This window comes from Aethalodelphis obliquidens, unplaced genomic scaffold, assembly GCF_003676395.1.
Source record: "Aethalodelphis obliquidens isolate GAN/ISIS:26980383/991018 unplaced genomic scaffold, ASM367639v1 scaffold2, whole genome shotgun sequence".
NCBI lineage: Eukaryota > Metazoa > Chordata > Mammalia > Artiodactyla > Delphinidae > Aethalodelphis > Aethalodelphis obliquidens.
In genome coordinates, this window is record NW_020837946.1 from 18,174,906 (window position 1) to 18,190,459 (window position 15,554).

Here is a 15,554-nt window from a genome sequence, read left to right on the forward strand (position 1 = left end):
CAGGGAGGTCACCCAAGATCCAGCCCCAGGGAGGTCGGCCTGGCCGGCTGGAGCGGGACTGCCTCACGTGAGGAGTAGGGCATGCCAGGTGGGCCCCACCTCCTCCAGACGACCTGGGCCTCCACGTGGTTCAAGGTGACGGTGACACTGGCAGGCTGTCCCTCCACCACGCACACGATGTCTGGCTTGTCCAGCACGGCAGGCGCCTCCTCCAGGGGCGGGCCTGGGAGCAGAAGGGCTGGCTCTATGCTGGGCTCGACACCAGATTCTCAGCACCCACTGCTCCTTGAACCCTCCCAATTGCCACGCGAGCTCCATTTTTACAGACGAGGAAGCCGAGGTCCAGAGAGGTTTAGCGACTTGTCTAGGGAGCTCAGCCAGAGGCAAGCGGCAGCGCTGGGACTGGACACAGAGCCTCAGCCTTGCCCACTGCGTGCGCTCCTTTTAGGAGTAAGAAGGAAGCGCTCTGACAGGTAGGGGTCGCGCCCAGCCACGCCAGTCCCGCCCTAGTTATCACGTCCACACCGGCCCTGGAGCCTCCTCCACGGACGCCCAGTTCCCTGGCCCAGCAGCTCTCGCCCCCGCTCCACAGAACCCCAGGCTCACCGCGGTCCAGCAGCTGCACGGGCTCAGAGGGGGGCGAGGGCTTGCTGCTGCTCTTGATGGTGGTGCTGAGGACCCGGAAGACGTGCTGGACCCCCTTACGCAGCCCGGTGGCCGCCCACCCAGGCTGCCGCAGGCCCGTGACCAGCGCCGTCCAGTGGTCTGAGCCCAGCACCTGGTGCTGCACAGTGTAGGTCAGGGCGTCCGGGTCTGGTGGGGAGGCAGCTGCTAGAGGCAGGCCTTGCTGGGGTGCCCCCCGCCCCCGTTCAGCTGGCTCGGGACTCAGGGATTCATCATCAGTCTGCTCTGAGGACCTGCCTCAGTTTCTCCTGTTGCTTCTGCCCGTCCCCTATCTGCTCCTGCCCAGCCACAGGCCTGTCCAGGCTCAGAGCCCACGAGGTGTCGGGCATGGGATCCAGTTACAGGCATGGAGGGACCTTGACTTAGTTCCGATTCCTTGCTACTTCCTGAGGTAGGGAGACTGAGGCACAGAGCAGCAGGAGATCGTGCACAGGGAAGGAGAGGCGTTCCCCAGGACCACGACCCAAGCACCCAGTCCCTCTGAGAAGAGAAGGGCACGTGGCAGCCCCCCTTTCTCTCCTCTCCTGACCCAGAGCCAGGGCTCTGTCCACCGTGGGGAAGAGGCCCGCACCTGTAGGCCCCCCTGGGCCTTGCCCTCCTCTCCTGGTGCCCTCAGTGGCCCCGCCCCCACCCATAGCCCTGTGTGGCTGGGACCCACCGATGGCCATGTCGAGACTCCTGGGGGCGTTCCATGCGAGTGTGATCATCTTTCCGGTCACAGCCACTACCTGTGGGGCGCCATCTGGGGGGCCTGGAACCACATCTGAAAGCCACAGGTCCGCCGTCCGCTGGGTCCTTTTGGGCTCAATGGCCCCGCAGGATCACCAGGCCTCCAGGCAGTGGGCTGGGGGCCGGGGGCACAGCCACGGGGGGCAGAGGCAAGGCCAGCCGGCTTCCCCGGGGGACCGAGGGGGAGGGAGCTGGTGTGGAGGCCCTGCCCTCACCCAGGCCCCTGGGTGGGCCAGAGGCTAGGCTGTGCACACAGCTGACCGGGAGGGTACCTGCCTCACCTGTGACGTAGAGGTGGGCATAGCAGGCCGCTTTGCCCAGTTTGTTGGCAATGACGCTCTTGTAGACGCCAGCATGCTGAGGTCCCACAGTGGGGAACACCAAGCGATGGACATCCCGGTCTGTGGGTGGGGTGGGACAGTGATACCGCGTCTGAGCTAGGAGGATACTTTGGAGGGTGGGCCCATGCCTCCCAGGCCAGGCCCTTCACTCCCACCCGCTACAGGTGGAAGGGAAGGGTGGGGCAGACACAAGAAGGGTGTCCATCATGCAGCACACTCTAGGCCCAGGCTACCAAGTGCACACCTGCAGCCCCGCACCTCTTGCCTGTCCCTCCAGCACTACAGGCCCAGCCACTTCTCATCCTCCTCCCACGCCAGTTCACTCTCTGTGGGTTCCTGCCCTGGAGAGCCCCCTCTTCTCCATCCTCACAGCCACTGCCGGTCCCATCTCCAGCTCAGAGCCCATGAAAGCCTCCCCGCGTGCGGTCCACACCCCACCAGCAGCATCGCACGTGATCTCTCGATCTGAGGACCTTAATGGCATCTACTGCTAACCAGGTGGTCTCCAAAGCCTCTGCCTAAACTCCCATCCAGCCTCCTCCTGCTGTTCCTACACGTCCTGACCCTGACCCACCATCAGGTCCCTGAACAGCCACATGAGTTCTTTCTCCAGGCCTTTGCTCACAAAATTCCTCCCTTCTGGACAGCTCTCCTCTTACCTAAGGCCTCTTTCTCCTTCAAGATGCAGTTCAAGTGAGTGTCAGCCCTGGGAACTCCTCCCCACACCCCTGGTCCCCTCTGCACCTCCATCTCTGACTCCCTCCCCGGGACCTCCAGCGCCCAGCCCACGGTGCTTTGGGTGGTCCTTCCTCTTTTCTTGCACACATCACGCCTCCTGTAAGCTCCTTAATGACAGAGCTTGTATGTCCTGCCAGGCCCAGAACTGGATGTGTTGCATGCAGTAAGTGCAAATATATTAGATTATAAATTACGGTAAGAGTTGTTTGCATTGTACCCAGCCCACGCCAGATACTTGACATACATTTTTTCTCCATAATCCTTTCAGCAACCCTGCAAGAGTATCCTCGTTTTACCAGTGAGGTCAGAGACATTAACGAACTTGTCCCAAGGTCACACGGCTAATAAATGATGAAGCCATGGCTTGAACCTGGTTCCCTCTGATTCCAAAGCCCTCTCCCTACACCGTGCTTCCTGAATGATGGTCAGGAGGCCATCCTTGGCGGGAGGTGAAGGGGAAGAGATCTGCACTGTCCTCTTTCCTTGACGTCAGGGCCATCCCCAAACACCCCCTCCCTTCTCTTAGCGGTTATCTCTGCATGGAACACCCACCCATTCATTCATCTCTGCTGACACTATTTATAAAGGAAGAGAAGCCCAGGGCTGCCACTGACCCCAGATACAGACAGAAGCAGAGGCGCCGGCTCAGATCCTGAGAAAGACACCCACCAGGGGCCTCAGAGCAGATTGAGAGATAGGAAGCCTGTGGGCTGAGCAAAGACAGTGGCAGAGGGGGTCAAGGGGAGGGGCAGAGCCGCAGTGGTGACACTGGAGATGGGAGGGGAGAGTGGGGCACGGGTGACAGGGGACATCCTGGTTAGGAAGTCAGACAGTATTCGTCTGCCTTTGGGTAAACCCCTGTCCCTCTGTAAGCCTCACTTTCCCCATCTGTAAACAGGGGTCATAGTACCTGCCTTACAGGCCCGTGGTGAGGAAGGTGAGATCATCACGTCAGGCCTTTAGAGCTCAGGGCCTGGCACTCAGGAAGCGCTTAAGAGAGGGGAGTTTTGTCACGTGGCAGCCGTAAGAGGAGCCCACCACGGGTCATGGGGTGGCACTGTCTGATGAGGCACAGGTAGACTTTCTCACACGAGACTCAGACTCCTTCAAGGATGGAACTGAGATACACCGTGAGAAAGTATTTTTCCCTGCTCTGTCTTCTTTATTTACTACTGAACAACCCTGGACCAAGCATCCTTTTGATGCCAGACACGACCCACATCAGGCTTTTCACTGGAATTTCTCAAGGGGCATCACTTTATCAACACGGATCACGACGGTAGCAGCAGTAACAGCAGTAACACTAAGATTTAACACTCACTGGCCCCGCGCTATTTGCCAGGCCCTGCTCTAAGCGCTTCTGTGTATTAACTGCTTCAGTTCTCCCCACAAGCCTACCACAGATGAGGAAACCGAGGCCTGAAGGGGTTCTGTAACTTGCCCACGGTCAGCAGCAGGCTGGACTGCCAGTCCAGTAAGTGCTAACAGAACACCGAGGCCCAGAGTGGTGACCCAGCAGATGGGTGCCATGTGGGCTCAAGGAAGGAGGCAGTGACCCCATAGCCTCTCTGGGCTCCCCTCTCCCAGACGCCCCATCCCTGACCAGGTGAGGAAAGGAAGGCCCGAGGGTGGGGAGAGGGGGCGGGCACTGCAAGCAAAGACGGTGCTGGAGGGGACACCCGCAGGGTCCCTTCCCGGACACCTACACTGTGTCATGCGCCGGTCATCGCTGCTCTGGATGCGGTGGCCATTGTGGAACCAGCTGATGGTGGGGTAGGGCAGGCCGGTCACCTGGCACTCCAGCATGGCTTCCTTGGCCAGTCCCACGTCCAGGTCCTGCAGCGGCCGCAGAAAGTCGGGCATGGACAGCCGCTCCAGCTCGCCCTGCTCCGGCTCCTCAGGGATGGACGGCATCTTCTCCAGCTTCGAGCTGTAAGAACCACACAACTGCCCAGAGGCCCGGAGCTGCACCTCCCACCACAGGGCCAGGGCCCCACAGAGGCAGCCCTGGCAGCACTGGGGGCCCCGGGTGGTACCTAGGGCCAGTGGCAGCCGTCCGAGGCTCCTCCACGTAGAGCTGGGCTGAGCAGTGGGCCTGGCCGTGGGCGTTGGTGGCACTGACCTCGTAGAGCCCCTCGTCCTCACTGCCCACGTGGGCGATGTGCAGCGAGTGCAGACCTCCTTCCTGCCGAAGTCGCAAGTTCTCGCTTTCCTCCACGGGGCGGCCTGGGAGGGAGGGGCGGGCATGAGAGCAGTCTCAGCCAGGGGCCCTCCCCTCTGGCCCTGGGGGTCCCCCAATATCGCAGGGCGGAGGGCCATACCAAACTGAGTCCAGGTAACAGAGGGGGGCGGGCTGCCGCTGATCTTGCAGTCGAAGCGGGCTGCGCGTCCCTCCAGCACCTCTATGTCCTCCAGCAGCCACGTGAACAGGGGCGCCAGCGAGGGCCGCACTGTCAGCCGGGCGCTGCAGGTCAGCTCATCTGGTGAGGAGGGGTCAGCACTGGGGCAGGGAAGCCCACAGAGCCCCAGGCACCCCAACCCGTGGGTCCTGACCTCGTGCTGGGCAGGAAAAAGGAGCCGGGCCAGAACCTGGAGCCTGGGAAGAGCCCAGCGAGGTCCCAGGGCACCCGAGTGAGGCGATGGTTAAGATCTAAAGAGCGGACCATCTCAGGAGGCTGGCAGTCAGCAAGGGTGGGCGGCAGGCTGCCACGGTGGCTGGGGATACGGCAGGAGTCCAGGGCCTGGCCTGGCTCTTCCCCCCTCACCTCATCCTGCCCACCCAGGACGAATCTCAGCACAGCTCTAGGAGAAGGGTCTAGAAGCCGAGCCCACTCCCTCCCCCACACCCCTCTCCCCTACCCTTGGAACTCTCCTCTGTCCATGGGTCATGCCCACACTCCCTCACCCGCACCCCAGACCCAGAGCAAATGCCCCTGTGCCCCACTCAACCACCCCACACAGAATCTTCTGGGGGAAATAAGAGCCCCTTACGCTGACCTGATCCTTTCCTGCTTACAAAGCCTCTCTAGTGTCACCTTAGGTGCTCAACACCACAACCAGATGAGGCGTTATCTCAGCTCTTCAAATGAGAACGAGGACCAGGTCAGAGATGTCGTTAATAATGATAATGGCTGACATTTATTAGGTCCACACCTTGTCAGGTGCCGTGCTTTGTCCTTTACATACGTTATCTCATTAGTCCTATCGATCCCCCATGAGATAGGTATTATGATCCCTTTTTACAGGTGAACAGTCTAAAGCTCAGAGAGATGAAGTGACTTGTCCGAAGTTACGTGGCTGGTACGTGGCAGGGCAAGAACTGGAAGCCAAGCGCAGGTGTGGTCACCACACTTCAGCAGCTGGCTCCCTAACAGGAACCACAGCGAACGCGGACACAACGTGCTGTGTGCCCGGTGCGACAACAAGTGCTGATTTATGGAGGCAGGTGTACAGCACCATCTCCCACCCCACTGCTCTCCTCCCAGGAGATGGAGCTCCCTTTCCTGGGCGTCTTATTCTGCGCCGGTCCTTCACCTCCACTCCCCTCCCTCCAGCTCTCGGGTGCCGGCGGCAGCCCTCTGGCCCAAGCGGGCAGTTACCTTTGGCCGTGCTGAGCTTGCAGGTGTAGACGCCACTGTCGTCCTCGTGCACAGAGGTGAGCAGCAGCTTGCATTTCCGGCCATCGAAATGCATCTTGCATTTGAGCAGTGCGGGCTGCAGCAGGCGGCCTCGGCACAGCCAGTCTACCTCCACGTCGGCAGGACCTGCCACCAGGCACTCAAACAGCGCCATCTCCCCGGCCCCCACGTCCACGTCCTGCAGGGGGGCCAGCACGGCCAGGGACCGGCTTTCAGGGTGTGCTGGGGGAAGCAGCCACAAGGGGCACACGTGGAGCAGAGAGACACGGGGCAAGGGAGACACACACGCACACACAGAGAGACAGACAGACACAGAGAGAGAGATGCATTTTGTTCCTTTGGAGACAGGGCAAGCCCACCCACCCAGCAGGCCAAGACAGCAAGGAGCTCCCAGGCCTGGCTTCAGGATGGCGATCCCACGTGGGACAGAGAGGGTGAACTCAGGGGAAGTGGGAGGGAATCAAAGGCATGAAAACTGAGAGGGCCACAGAGGGGCAGAGACGGCGGCGGAAAAAGAAAACACAGCACACCAGCTGGGTACAAACTGGACTTTATTTGAGCTAAGAAACAGGTACTTCTGAACACGTCCACACCCACTACAGCAGGCCCCTACTCCTGCGCCGAGCCTGGTTAACTCCCTCACTCCTAGACAGAGCAGCCCTGGCCCTCGCCGTGAACAAGGGAGCCCCAAATGGGCCCTAAGCCTGCCCCGGGGCAGAACTCAGCCAGGCCTCTTCATCAGCACAAGGCCCAGGGGCCTCTGGCTTTTGGTCTCTTGTGAAATAAAAAGTATTGTGCCATCTGAAACCCATTTCGGGAATGGTCAGTGCCCATGTCCCCCTCTTATGGAATGGTCAGTGCCCCCTGATCCCCCTGTCCACAGCCCCCTGCCCCTCTGGCCCCCTCCATCCTATGGATGCCATGCCCTGTCCTCTCCCCCTCTGCCTCACCCCACACCAGCTCGGAGGCATCCTTCCCTGACTGTCACAGACACACAGACAGACAAACGGGAAGACAGACAGGGCCTGTAGCAGCGGCAGCACATGCACTCGTTGGGTGCTCCCCTTCGGGGACAGACTGGGGGGTGGTCTTGATACCCCTCAGGGCCGCCCTCCTCCTGGCACTCAGTCCGTGGGGGGGCTCCCAGCCTGCCCAGCCATATGTCCACTGGGGGAGGAAGGGTCCACAGGGGCTCATGGGCTATCCCAGAATGCTGCGTGGGTGGGGAGGGGAGGGGAGGCTGGGACAGGGTCCGGGCCGGCAGGGTCTGTGGGCAGGAGGCAGTGAAACACAGCGAGGTCCGAGAGGTGCCTGAGACAGGGGCGCGGCTCGGAGGGTAGCGGGGGGAGCGCAGGCGGCCCCTGAGCTCACTCGCCTGTGTACAGACAAAAACCTCAGTCAGCAAGCGGCAGGTTAGTGCAGCACACGCACACCCACGCAGCACAGGCACGCACGCGCACGCAGACCTGGCTAGGGCCCCCCTAAAATGGCCAGGGCGGCACTGCCACTTTCAGCTCCCCCAAGGTCAGCCCTGGGGTGAGGGCTGGCAGTCACCCAGGTCTCCGGGGTTCCTGGGCAGGCAGAAGCCCTGGGCAACCAAGGGAGAGGCATTCCTAGGCGTCAGGGGCACCCCAAAGCCTGGGGGATAGTGGGAAGAATTCCAAAGAGAGAGAAGCACCGAGATGTGGGTTAACACAGAGAAGCAAGGCAGAGCCAGACCCTGGAGGGGAAGGAGCAGGTCAGAGAGTGGGGCTGGGTTCGGGGGGCTGAGAGCTGAAGAGTTCAGAGACAGAGGAGGTGGCAACCACAGGAGCCGGAGGCACAGGGCAGGGGAACTGAGGCTGGGGGGCCCAGGGAGCTGAACATGACTCTCAGCGTCCAGGCTCCAACAGGGGGCTGGGGGTCTTCTCAGAGCTGGCCTCTGCCAGGAAGAGAGCGGTGGTGGCTGAGTGTGGAGCTACCGAGGAGTTCCTGGCCCTGAACTGCCCACAGGTAAGGGTGAGTAGAATGTGAGGCAGACGGCCTGCCCTCACGAGGAAAACCATTACCCCCGAGGGCAGCCTGGCCAGGGCCTGCCGTCCCTGACGCCCAGAAGGCCGCCCGCCTTTATGCCCCGAGTCCGGGGGCCCAGCCCTCTCCACAGTTCCCAGCCCTGTTCACCCTGACACCCCTCGGGGCCCTGCGATGCTCCATGCCCAAGTCACTCCAAGGGCCCCTCCGGACGGGTCCAACTATCAGACACTCCCCACTGCCACCCCCAACCACAGTATCTTCTGCATAGCCGTGGGATGGACAGAGGAGGCGAGAGATGAGTGGGGAGTGGGTGTGAGGAAGGGGCCTGGCAAGGGCAAGGTGACAAAGGCTTGGAAGAGTGTGGGAGGAGGACGGCCGGCAACAGGAAGCAGGGTCTCTCTGGCTGGCACCAGGGCAGGCGTGATTGAGTGTAGGGAAGGCAGTACTGTGTAGGAAGCTGAGCACTGAACAATTTGCTGTGTGGCCTTGGGCAAATCACCTACCCTCTCTGGGCCTCAGTTTACTCAAGTACAGCATAAGCAGCTGAACTTCCGGACCTCGAAGGCCCTCTCAGTTGTGGCATGCTATAACTAAGCTAGTGTCAAAGTTGACAACTGGGCAGGGACGAGGCGGGGTCCAGGGCAGGGGGTTCGTAGAGAGCGTGAGGTACTCACCTCTGACCTCCAGGCGTGCCTCGCATTGCCGAGCGCCATATTCGTTAACTGCCTTGCAGGTGTAGAAGCCGGCGTCGCCCCGCTCAGCGGCCAGGATCCGAAGCTGGCAAAGCCCACCCTCTGCCTCCTCGGCGAAGCGCCGCTGGTCTGGGCGCACGGGCTGACGGTTTCTCAGCCTGTCAGAGGGGCTAGAACTCAGTCCCTGGGCCCAAGGTCCTGACCTGCAGGTGTGGGGGAGTGGGGCTGCAGGCCTCCCCTCCCTCCACATCATCTGTCCACTCCTCAGACCTATCCCGCTGACTGTGGGCACCCCTCACCCCTGGGTTACGGGGCTAGCTTTTCACCCTGACTCTGCCATCCCACCCCTTCCAGGAACTTCCAGCCCCTCTGCCCACCTGGGTCTCTCCCCTCTTGGAACCTAACTGCACTCAGAGCAGCACCAAAGCTATTCAGATCTTAACAACTCTTAAATTTCATGTTTTGTTTTTATTTATTTTAATGGACAGATAGCTTTCCCACTTCCCAAAAGGACTATGAATGTTAAAAGATCACACTGGGGACTAGATAATCAATTAAAAATGAAAAAACAGAACCCAAACCAACAGAAAGCTAAGTGAACTGAGTAATCAAATGGCACCTGGGATGAAGCGCTGCAGCTGAGGCCCGAGTTTAACTCTGGACTCTGGCAGCTCAGACACAAATTGTCGTGTGTGGGCCTAGCACAGGGCTGGGCGCAGAACAGGCCTCAAAAATCACCCTATTGTCAAAGGATGGGTGTTGAGGTGGGAATGGCAGGGGACAGGCTTCTTCAGGAGTGAGATGACTCCTGGCTAGTCATGCCAAGCAGACAGACAGGAGACCACGTGTTACCCAAACCCCTCCCCAGAGGGGAAGCCCTGAATGAGCATGAACGCCAGGCAAGGGGCGGCAGCAGCATGTTGTGGGCAGCGGCACCACTGCACCTGGGATGAGGCCCCCTAGGGCAGATCACTGGGAAGTCCACAAAGGGTCCACTGCCCTCCACCCAAAGCCAGGCTTCACAGGGCCCAGCCTGGAGCGGGGGAAGCTGGCAGACGGTGCTCAGTGACTGCCACTCACCAGGAGACCACGGGCTTGGGCTCGCCCTGCACACGGATGCTCATGGTGACGTCTTGGCCTTCTCTCACTGACTGGTCCATAAGTGAGACCTGAAGGGGAACCCCAAAGCGTCAGGTGAGACAAGGCCCAGCTTTGGCTCCTAGGGGCAGGGGGATCTGGGACAGAGGCCTCTTCCACACCAGTCTAAGGCTGGCTCTGGATAAGAAGGGCTAACGGGACCAGGCTCCAGGCCTTGCTGGAGCGTGGCGTGGCCCCAAGACCAGGGGGCCACACAAAGGAATACAGGCACCCAGGGATCTGGGGGCTGGCCTCAGGGATCTGACCTTGAAGGTGGGGGGCGCCTTGGAGCCAGTGTCGGAGGAACGGCGGTTCTGGCCAGGACTAAGCTTCATGGTGGGGGCTCGGGGCCAGGTCTCTCCAGGCTCTGGGAACTCCTCTGGGGGGCTCAGGTACTCCTCGTCAGAGGTGATAGGGCTGCTGAAAGGGGACGTGGACCCGCCTGGAGGAGAGACACAGGAGAGGTAGTGGCGTAGAGATGCCAGGGGAGAAAGGGGGGCAGGGAGACAGAGAGAACTGGATGGGACAGCCTGGGGTCAAGGTCCTGATAAGGTCTGCAATATCCCAGAACCCAGGAGCTCAGGCAGCTCCCACAGGCCAGCCCTGCCCTGACTTCACTTCCCCGGGGTTCCTACTCACTCGCTGAGTAACCTTGCCCAGGAGTTTCCTGTCCCTGAGTCCCTGACTCGTGCTCTACCACAGACTCTCCGAACCCTGACCCTGATCCTCCTGAGTGATGGAACCATAGGGAACAGCCTGGGGCAAAGGATTCAGGCACCAGAGGGGCCGTGGGAGACTTGGAATTCCACTGGAGCAGGGAACCCACATTCCCTGCACAGAACTGCAGGCTCCCAATGCAAGCAGTTCATGTCTCTGGACCCCAGAGTGGCACAACCAGGACACCTGTTTCTCGGGTGAGCCGGGCCTGGTGCAGAGGAACACACACCTCAGACAAGCCCTATCCTGACCTCAGTGCCAGGGCCAATGAGGCGGCACTGTCCAGCCAGCCCTTCCCCCGCTCCCTTCTCAGCTTCCTGCCCCAGATACCCCAGGGACACCTGTTGGCCCCATCCCTACAGCAGAGCCCCCAGAACTCTCAGGCGCTGGGAAAGCAGAGTTTGACTCATCCACAGAGAAGGGCGGCTCAGCCTGGGGAAGAGGAGGGGGCACCAGCGTTGCTTTGGGGGAGGGGTGTCCCCAGAGCCCTGATGCCTTCCCCTGCAACTGGCCAGGGGCCCAGCCTCACTGAGCTGGCTCCTATCCGACTGCCAAATACAGACATGAATCTGCCGCAGCCCCCGGCCCTCCTCCTGACCCCCCCACCTCAAGCCCCTCTGGCTATGCCAGGGGCAGGGCTGCACCCCAACTCACCCCGAGACTCTGCACGCGGACCCCAGCCTGCGCTTGCCCCGAAGGCTCTGTCCTGGCACCAGGCCCTCCGGCTGCCTGCCCACTGCCCACCCCTCGCCGGCCGCTCCCCAGGGAGCAGAAGCCCAGCCCGCCTGGCCCCACTCACTCTGCTGAGGCTCTGCACGAGGTCCTGGGGGAGGGGAAGGAGCCTGAGGAGGGGAAGGAGGAGGTGAGGGCTGGCCAGGCCGGGACAGGCTGGGCGGCAGGCAGGCAGCTGGCTGGGGAGGTGGTGCCTGCGAGGCCACAGGCAGCCTGGGCCCCGGAGTGGAGGGGGGGGGAGGGGAGGGGAGGGGCAGCCAGCTGTATTTAGCCACCCTGCTCACTCCCAGGCAGCGGGATCTGCCTTTTCTCTCCTTACAGCTCCTGGACCCTGACAAAGCCCCCTCAGTGGCACCTCCACTCAAAGGACGGGGGCCTCAGTCCCCGGGGAAGATGGCGGTGGTACTTCACTGCAGCGGCCAACGTGCTCGCACTGACCCATTTGTTTTGATGTGTCCACCAGAGGAGGTACTGACGACAAATGGCCCCTGTGGTGCCCCTTTCCCTGACCAAACTGCCAAGATCCCTGATGCTGCAATCCACACCAACAAGCCTCAAATACTCTGGCGCCGGGCCATACCCGGTCTACTCTGGTGCTAAGAATCAGAGAGCTGTTCAGCCTCCTTCCCAGAGATGCTGGCCCCTCAACTTGAGGGGCCCGGAATCCCACCTCTGCCTCCCCGTTCCTGCCATGGCAGCTTTGGCCCATCAACCCTCCCCCCGCCCCTCCCCCCCGTTCCTGGGTCTGCACCCAACCCCCCTCCTACAGGCTCTACCAGGGACCTGTTGGCAACGCTCCCCCACCCCGTCAGCCCCACCAGAGCCAACAGTCAGGAGGATGGGGGCTGCTCCCCTCAGTGACCCCTCACAACTACCACCCATCTGGACTTGGTGGCGATGGGGCTTGGAGAAGAGCAGCAGAGCAGGGGAGCCGCTGAGGAGAGGTCACATGGCCTTCTCCCGCCTCCTATCACCCATGCCCCAGGGCCACATTCCCAAGCTGTGACCCGTGTTTCCCAACACTCCCAGTGAAGAAGGGCGGGGGCGGGGGCACCATTCAGGTCGTCTGTCCTGACATAGGGGTGGAAAGGGAAGTCAGGATGGCGCTTGATGGGCCTCTGCTCCGGGCTGGGCCACTAGCTGATGCTGAGATCACCGGCACGGTCCCTGGAGGAAGACACTCCCTCCCCCTCTGGGGTCACTTCCAGGTTGCACGGCACTGAAGCAGCTCAAGGGCCCAGGGAAGGACTGCGCAGATTAGAGCTGGATGGGCGGGGTTTGCAGGCAGCCAGAGACCCCCTGGTGGTGTCTGGGGGAATAGCACCCCTAGGGACATCAGGGGACCAAGTGATTCAAGAGTTCTCAAGCCCCTTAGAGAGGGGAATTGTTAGAGCAGCCCAGGCTGGACGCTCAGGCCCCAAAGGAGTCATAACTAGGCCTCTTCAAAACAAGGCAGTGGCCCCTCACCCCTCTGTACCCCCAGAACTGCAAGAACAAGGAGGCTGATCAAGGATTTGTCTCCAGCTCGCAGAGCCTCTGGGGCTCCAAACCAGGCCTTGGCGCCACCCGACTTTTCACTGGCCCCACTGCCAAAACCATCTCTGTCCCTATATCCCAGCCCCGCTCCACCCACAAGCCTGGCTCTCACTGTGGGAAACACAGTTACACCAGCCAAGGAGACGGCAGCAGGTGCCCCCCCAAATCTAAGATGCACATATGCCCGCCATGTGCTGCCCCTACACACTCTGTGCCCTTGTCTCGCCTTTCAACGCTGCTTCCAGGTCAGATTCATTTAATGAAAATAATGGCATTGGGGAGCCCACAAGTTGGGAAGCCCTTCATCTCCAGACCAGTGCATCTCAACATCCCCTAAGGTGTCCCCAGGATGGATATAGTCACAGCCACCTACATGAAAGGCGTCACACAGGGCCCTCTACATCAGGGTTTCTCAGAGTCGTCCCTGAACCACCCACATCAGGACTACCTGGGAGCCTGTTTAAACTATACATTTCTGGGCCTTACTCTGACCTGAAGAAACATGGGAAATTTGTTAAAAGGCACCCCCCAGGGTGATTCTTATGCACACAAAAGTTTAGGGACCCTCATGGGAGGAGGACAACCCAAAAAGGTAGTATCACTAAGTCTCACCTCACTCGGCTAACAAACTTCAAGGCCAGGCTCCGAACCTTGGAGGCCTGGCTCCACAGCCCACATGCTTCGCACTGACCACCTGGCCTCCCACCTGGTGTAAGGTCGCTGCCTCACGGCAGTGCTGCACAAACTTCACCTGGCACCAGAATCGCGTGGAGTGCTCCTTAAATCACAGCTCGCTGGGCCCCAGCCCCAGAGTTTCTGATCCAGTAGGTCCGGCTGGGGCTGATATCACGTATCTCTAACGCATTCCCAAGGTGCTGACAACGCTCCTGGTCTGGGGACCACACTTCGAGGACCACTACTCTGTGGTCTCCTCTGCCATCCCAACCTCCACTCTCAGGCAGATCCTCGTTACCCTTTGCAGATGCAAGTCCCGCCCAGCCTCTGCATGGGACCCAGGTTTTTCCAGTGCCTTGTGAAAGTCTCTACCCCCATTGCCACCTCACACACAGTCCCTGTGGTCCACTCAGCCCCTGACTGTCCAGGAGGGCCTCAGGTATGGCTGGAAGGGCTGCAGGGGTGAAGACACAGTGATGTCCTCAGGAACCTTCTGGCTGGTTGGGATGACAAACCAGATACACACACGACTATAACAGCAAGCACGAATAAGATGGCAAGAGAGGGGCAGATAAGGGCCAGACAAGTACAGAGAGCAGGACATTGCTTTTGGCTCAGGGAAGAAGGGAAAACTGATGGAAGGGTGGTATTAGAATTAAGAGTTTGGTTTAAGCAGGAAAAAGCAGGTTTCCTAGCAGAGGAAACCATTTGAGCAAATGCTCAAAGGCAGAAAGTGTGTGCAGAGAACTGTAGCTCAACCTTCTGGCTCAGAACCGGGTAAACAAGAAAGAAGTGGACATGGAGTATTGGAGCAGGTGCCTCCAGCCACCCTTGGGTCATCCTCAGGTCCAGGTGGTCAAGGCCAGGAGCGTGGCCTTCACTCTGAAGCCGAAGGGGAGCTCCGTGAGGTTTCTGAGGAAGGAGTAACGTGCTGGAGGTTCACAGCACGTACATAAATGGTCTGGCGGCTCACAGCCGGCTCTCCACACGCACCGTTTCAGGATTTCTATATATGTCTGCTGTGCAATCCCACCACGGAAGTGAGGGAAAAGAATGCGCAGGGCTGGCCTGCAGCTGGGAATTTCCGCAGGTGCTGCCGTGAGTATCTCCCCTTGGAAAAGGAGAAGGGCTGTGCTGAGAATGCTTCCGTTTTGGCTTAAAATGGACAACGAAGCGGAGAGCATTTCACCTGGGCAGCCTGACCCAGCCATGGAAGTGGTTAACTCCCTACGTGTGTTACTTGGGGTTGCTGCACGTTTAGATAAATTGGCACCCATGATAGATTAGGTCCCCATTCTTCTTTTTCTTCTTTTTTTTTGGCCTTACCACACAGCTTGCAGGATCTTAGTTCTCCGACCAGGGATGGAACCCAGGCCCTCGGCAGTGAAAGCGCTGAGTTCTAACCACTGGACTGCCAGGGAATTCCCCACCCTCATTCTTCTGACAGCTGTGCGTGAGGACCCCCATTCTGAGGTAACAGCCTTGGGGAAGGGCACCGATTGGGGCCGACCTGCTTCTGGTAGACAGGAGTGGGGAGGGAGGGCTGAGTCGGGTCAAGGGACCACACTGGTTTCTTAGATGCTGTCCAAACCCCCATCAAGGATGGACAAAAGGGCCGTGTGGCATTTCAAGATCCTCTCCATGGGCAGCCACTGCCTTCCCAAGGGAAAACCTGTAATTCTGCAGCAGCCGGCCAAGACCAGGGCCAGGAAAAGAGGGGGGCAGATGTTGGTGCCGTGATTTCTTCTTCCTTTCCTTTCATACTCATGACCTCCAATAAACCACCTCTTTTCTGTTATGGTGGTGTTGGTCCTATAGGTGGGACCAGAATGAGCTTTGTTAAGCCTCATCCTCTGGCCAAAATGTCCTTAGCTAAATCATTAGCCCCACAGAGCGTCACAAATCTTATCAAGGAAGTAGCC

The 15,554-nt window shown here is 59.9% G+C and overlaps 1 protein-coding gene across 9 annotated transcripts in view; it reads right to left on the reverse strand.

The window, feature by feature from the left end:
• Positions 1–15,554, reverse strand: part of SPEG (striated muscle enriched protein kinase) — a 49,284-nt gene that overhangs the window by 19,928 nt on the left and 13,802 nt on the right. For 6 of the 9 annotated variants that reach the window (XM_027120636.1, XM_027120621.1, XM_027120611.1 and 3 more), the window contains 11 exons: positions 10,239–10,414; positions 9,916–10,004; positions 8,818–8,993; positions 6,092–6,352; positions 4,814–4,972; positions 4,529–4,718; positions 4,199–4,422; positions 1,695–1,814; positions 1,343–1,447; positions 607–813; positions 100–223 (listed from right to left, as the gene is read on the reverse strand). In XM_027120636.1, coding sequence (XP_026976437.1) covers positions 100–223; positions 607–813; positions 1,343–1,447; positions 1,695–1,814; positions 4,199–4,422; positions 4,529–4,718; positions 4,814–4,972; positions 6,092–6,352; positions 8,818–8,993; positions 9,916–10,004; positions 10,239–10,414 — 1,831 coding nt within the window. Of the gene's footprint in view, positions 1–99; positions 224–606; positions 814–1,342; positions 1,448–1,694; positions 1,815–4,198; positions 4,423–4,528; positions 4,719–4,813; positions 4,973–6,091; positions 6,353–7,026; positions 7,506–8,817; positions 8,994–9,915; positions 10,005–10,238; positions 10,415–11,343; positions 11,461–11,488; positions 11,566–15,554 lie in introns of those variants that run through there. The other 3 variants (XM_027120663.1, XM_027120654.1, XM_027120681.1) reach the window with 3 other exon arrangements.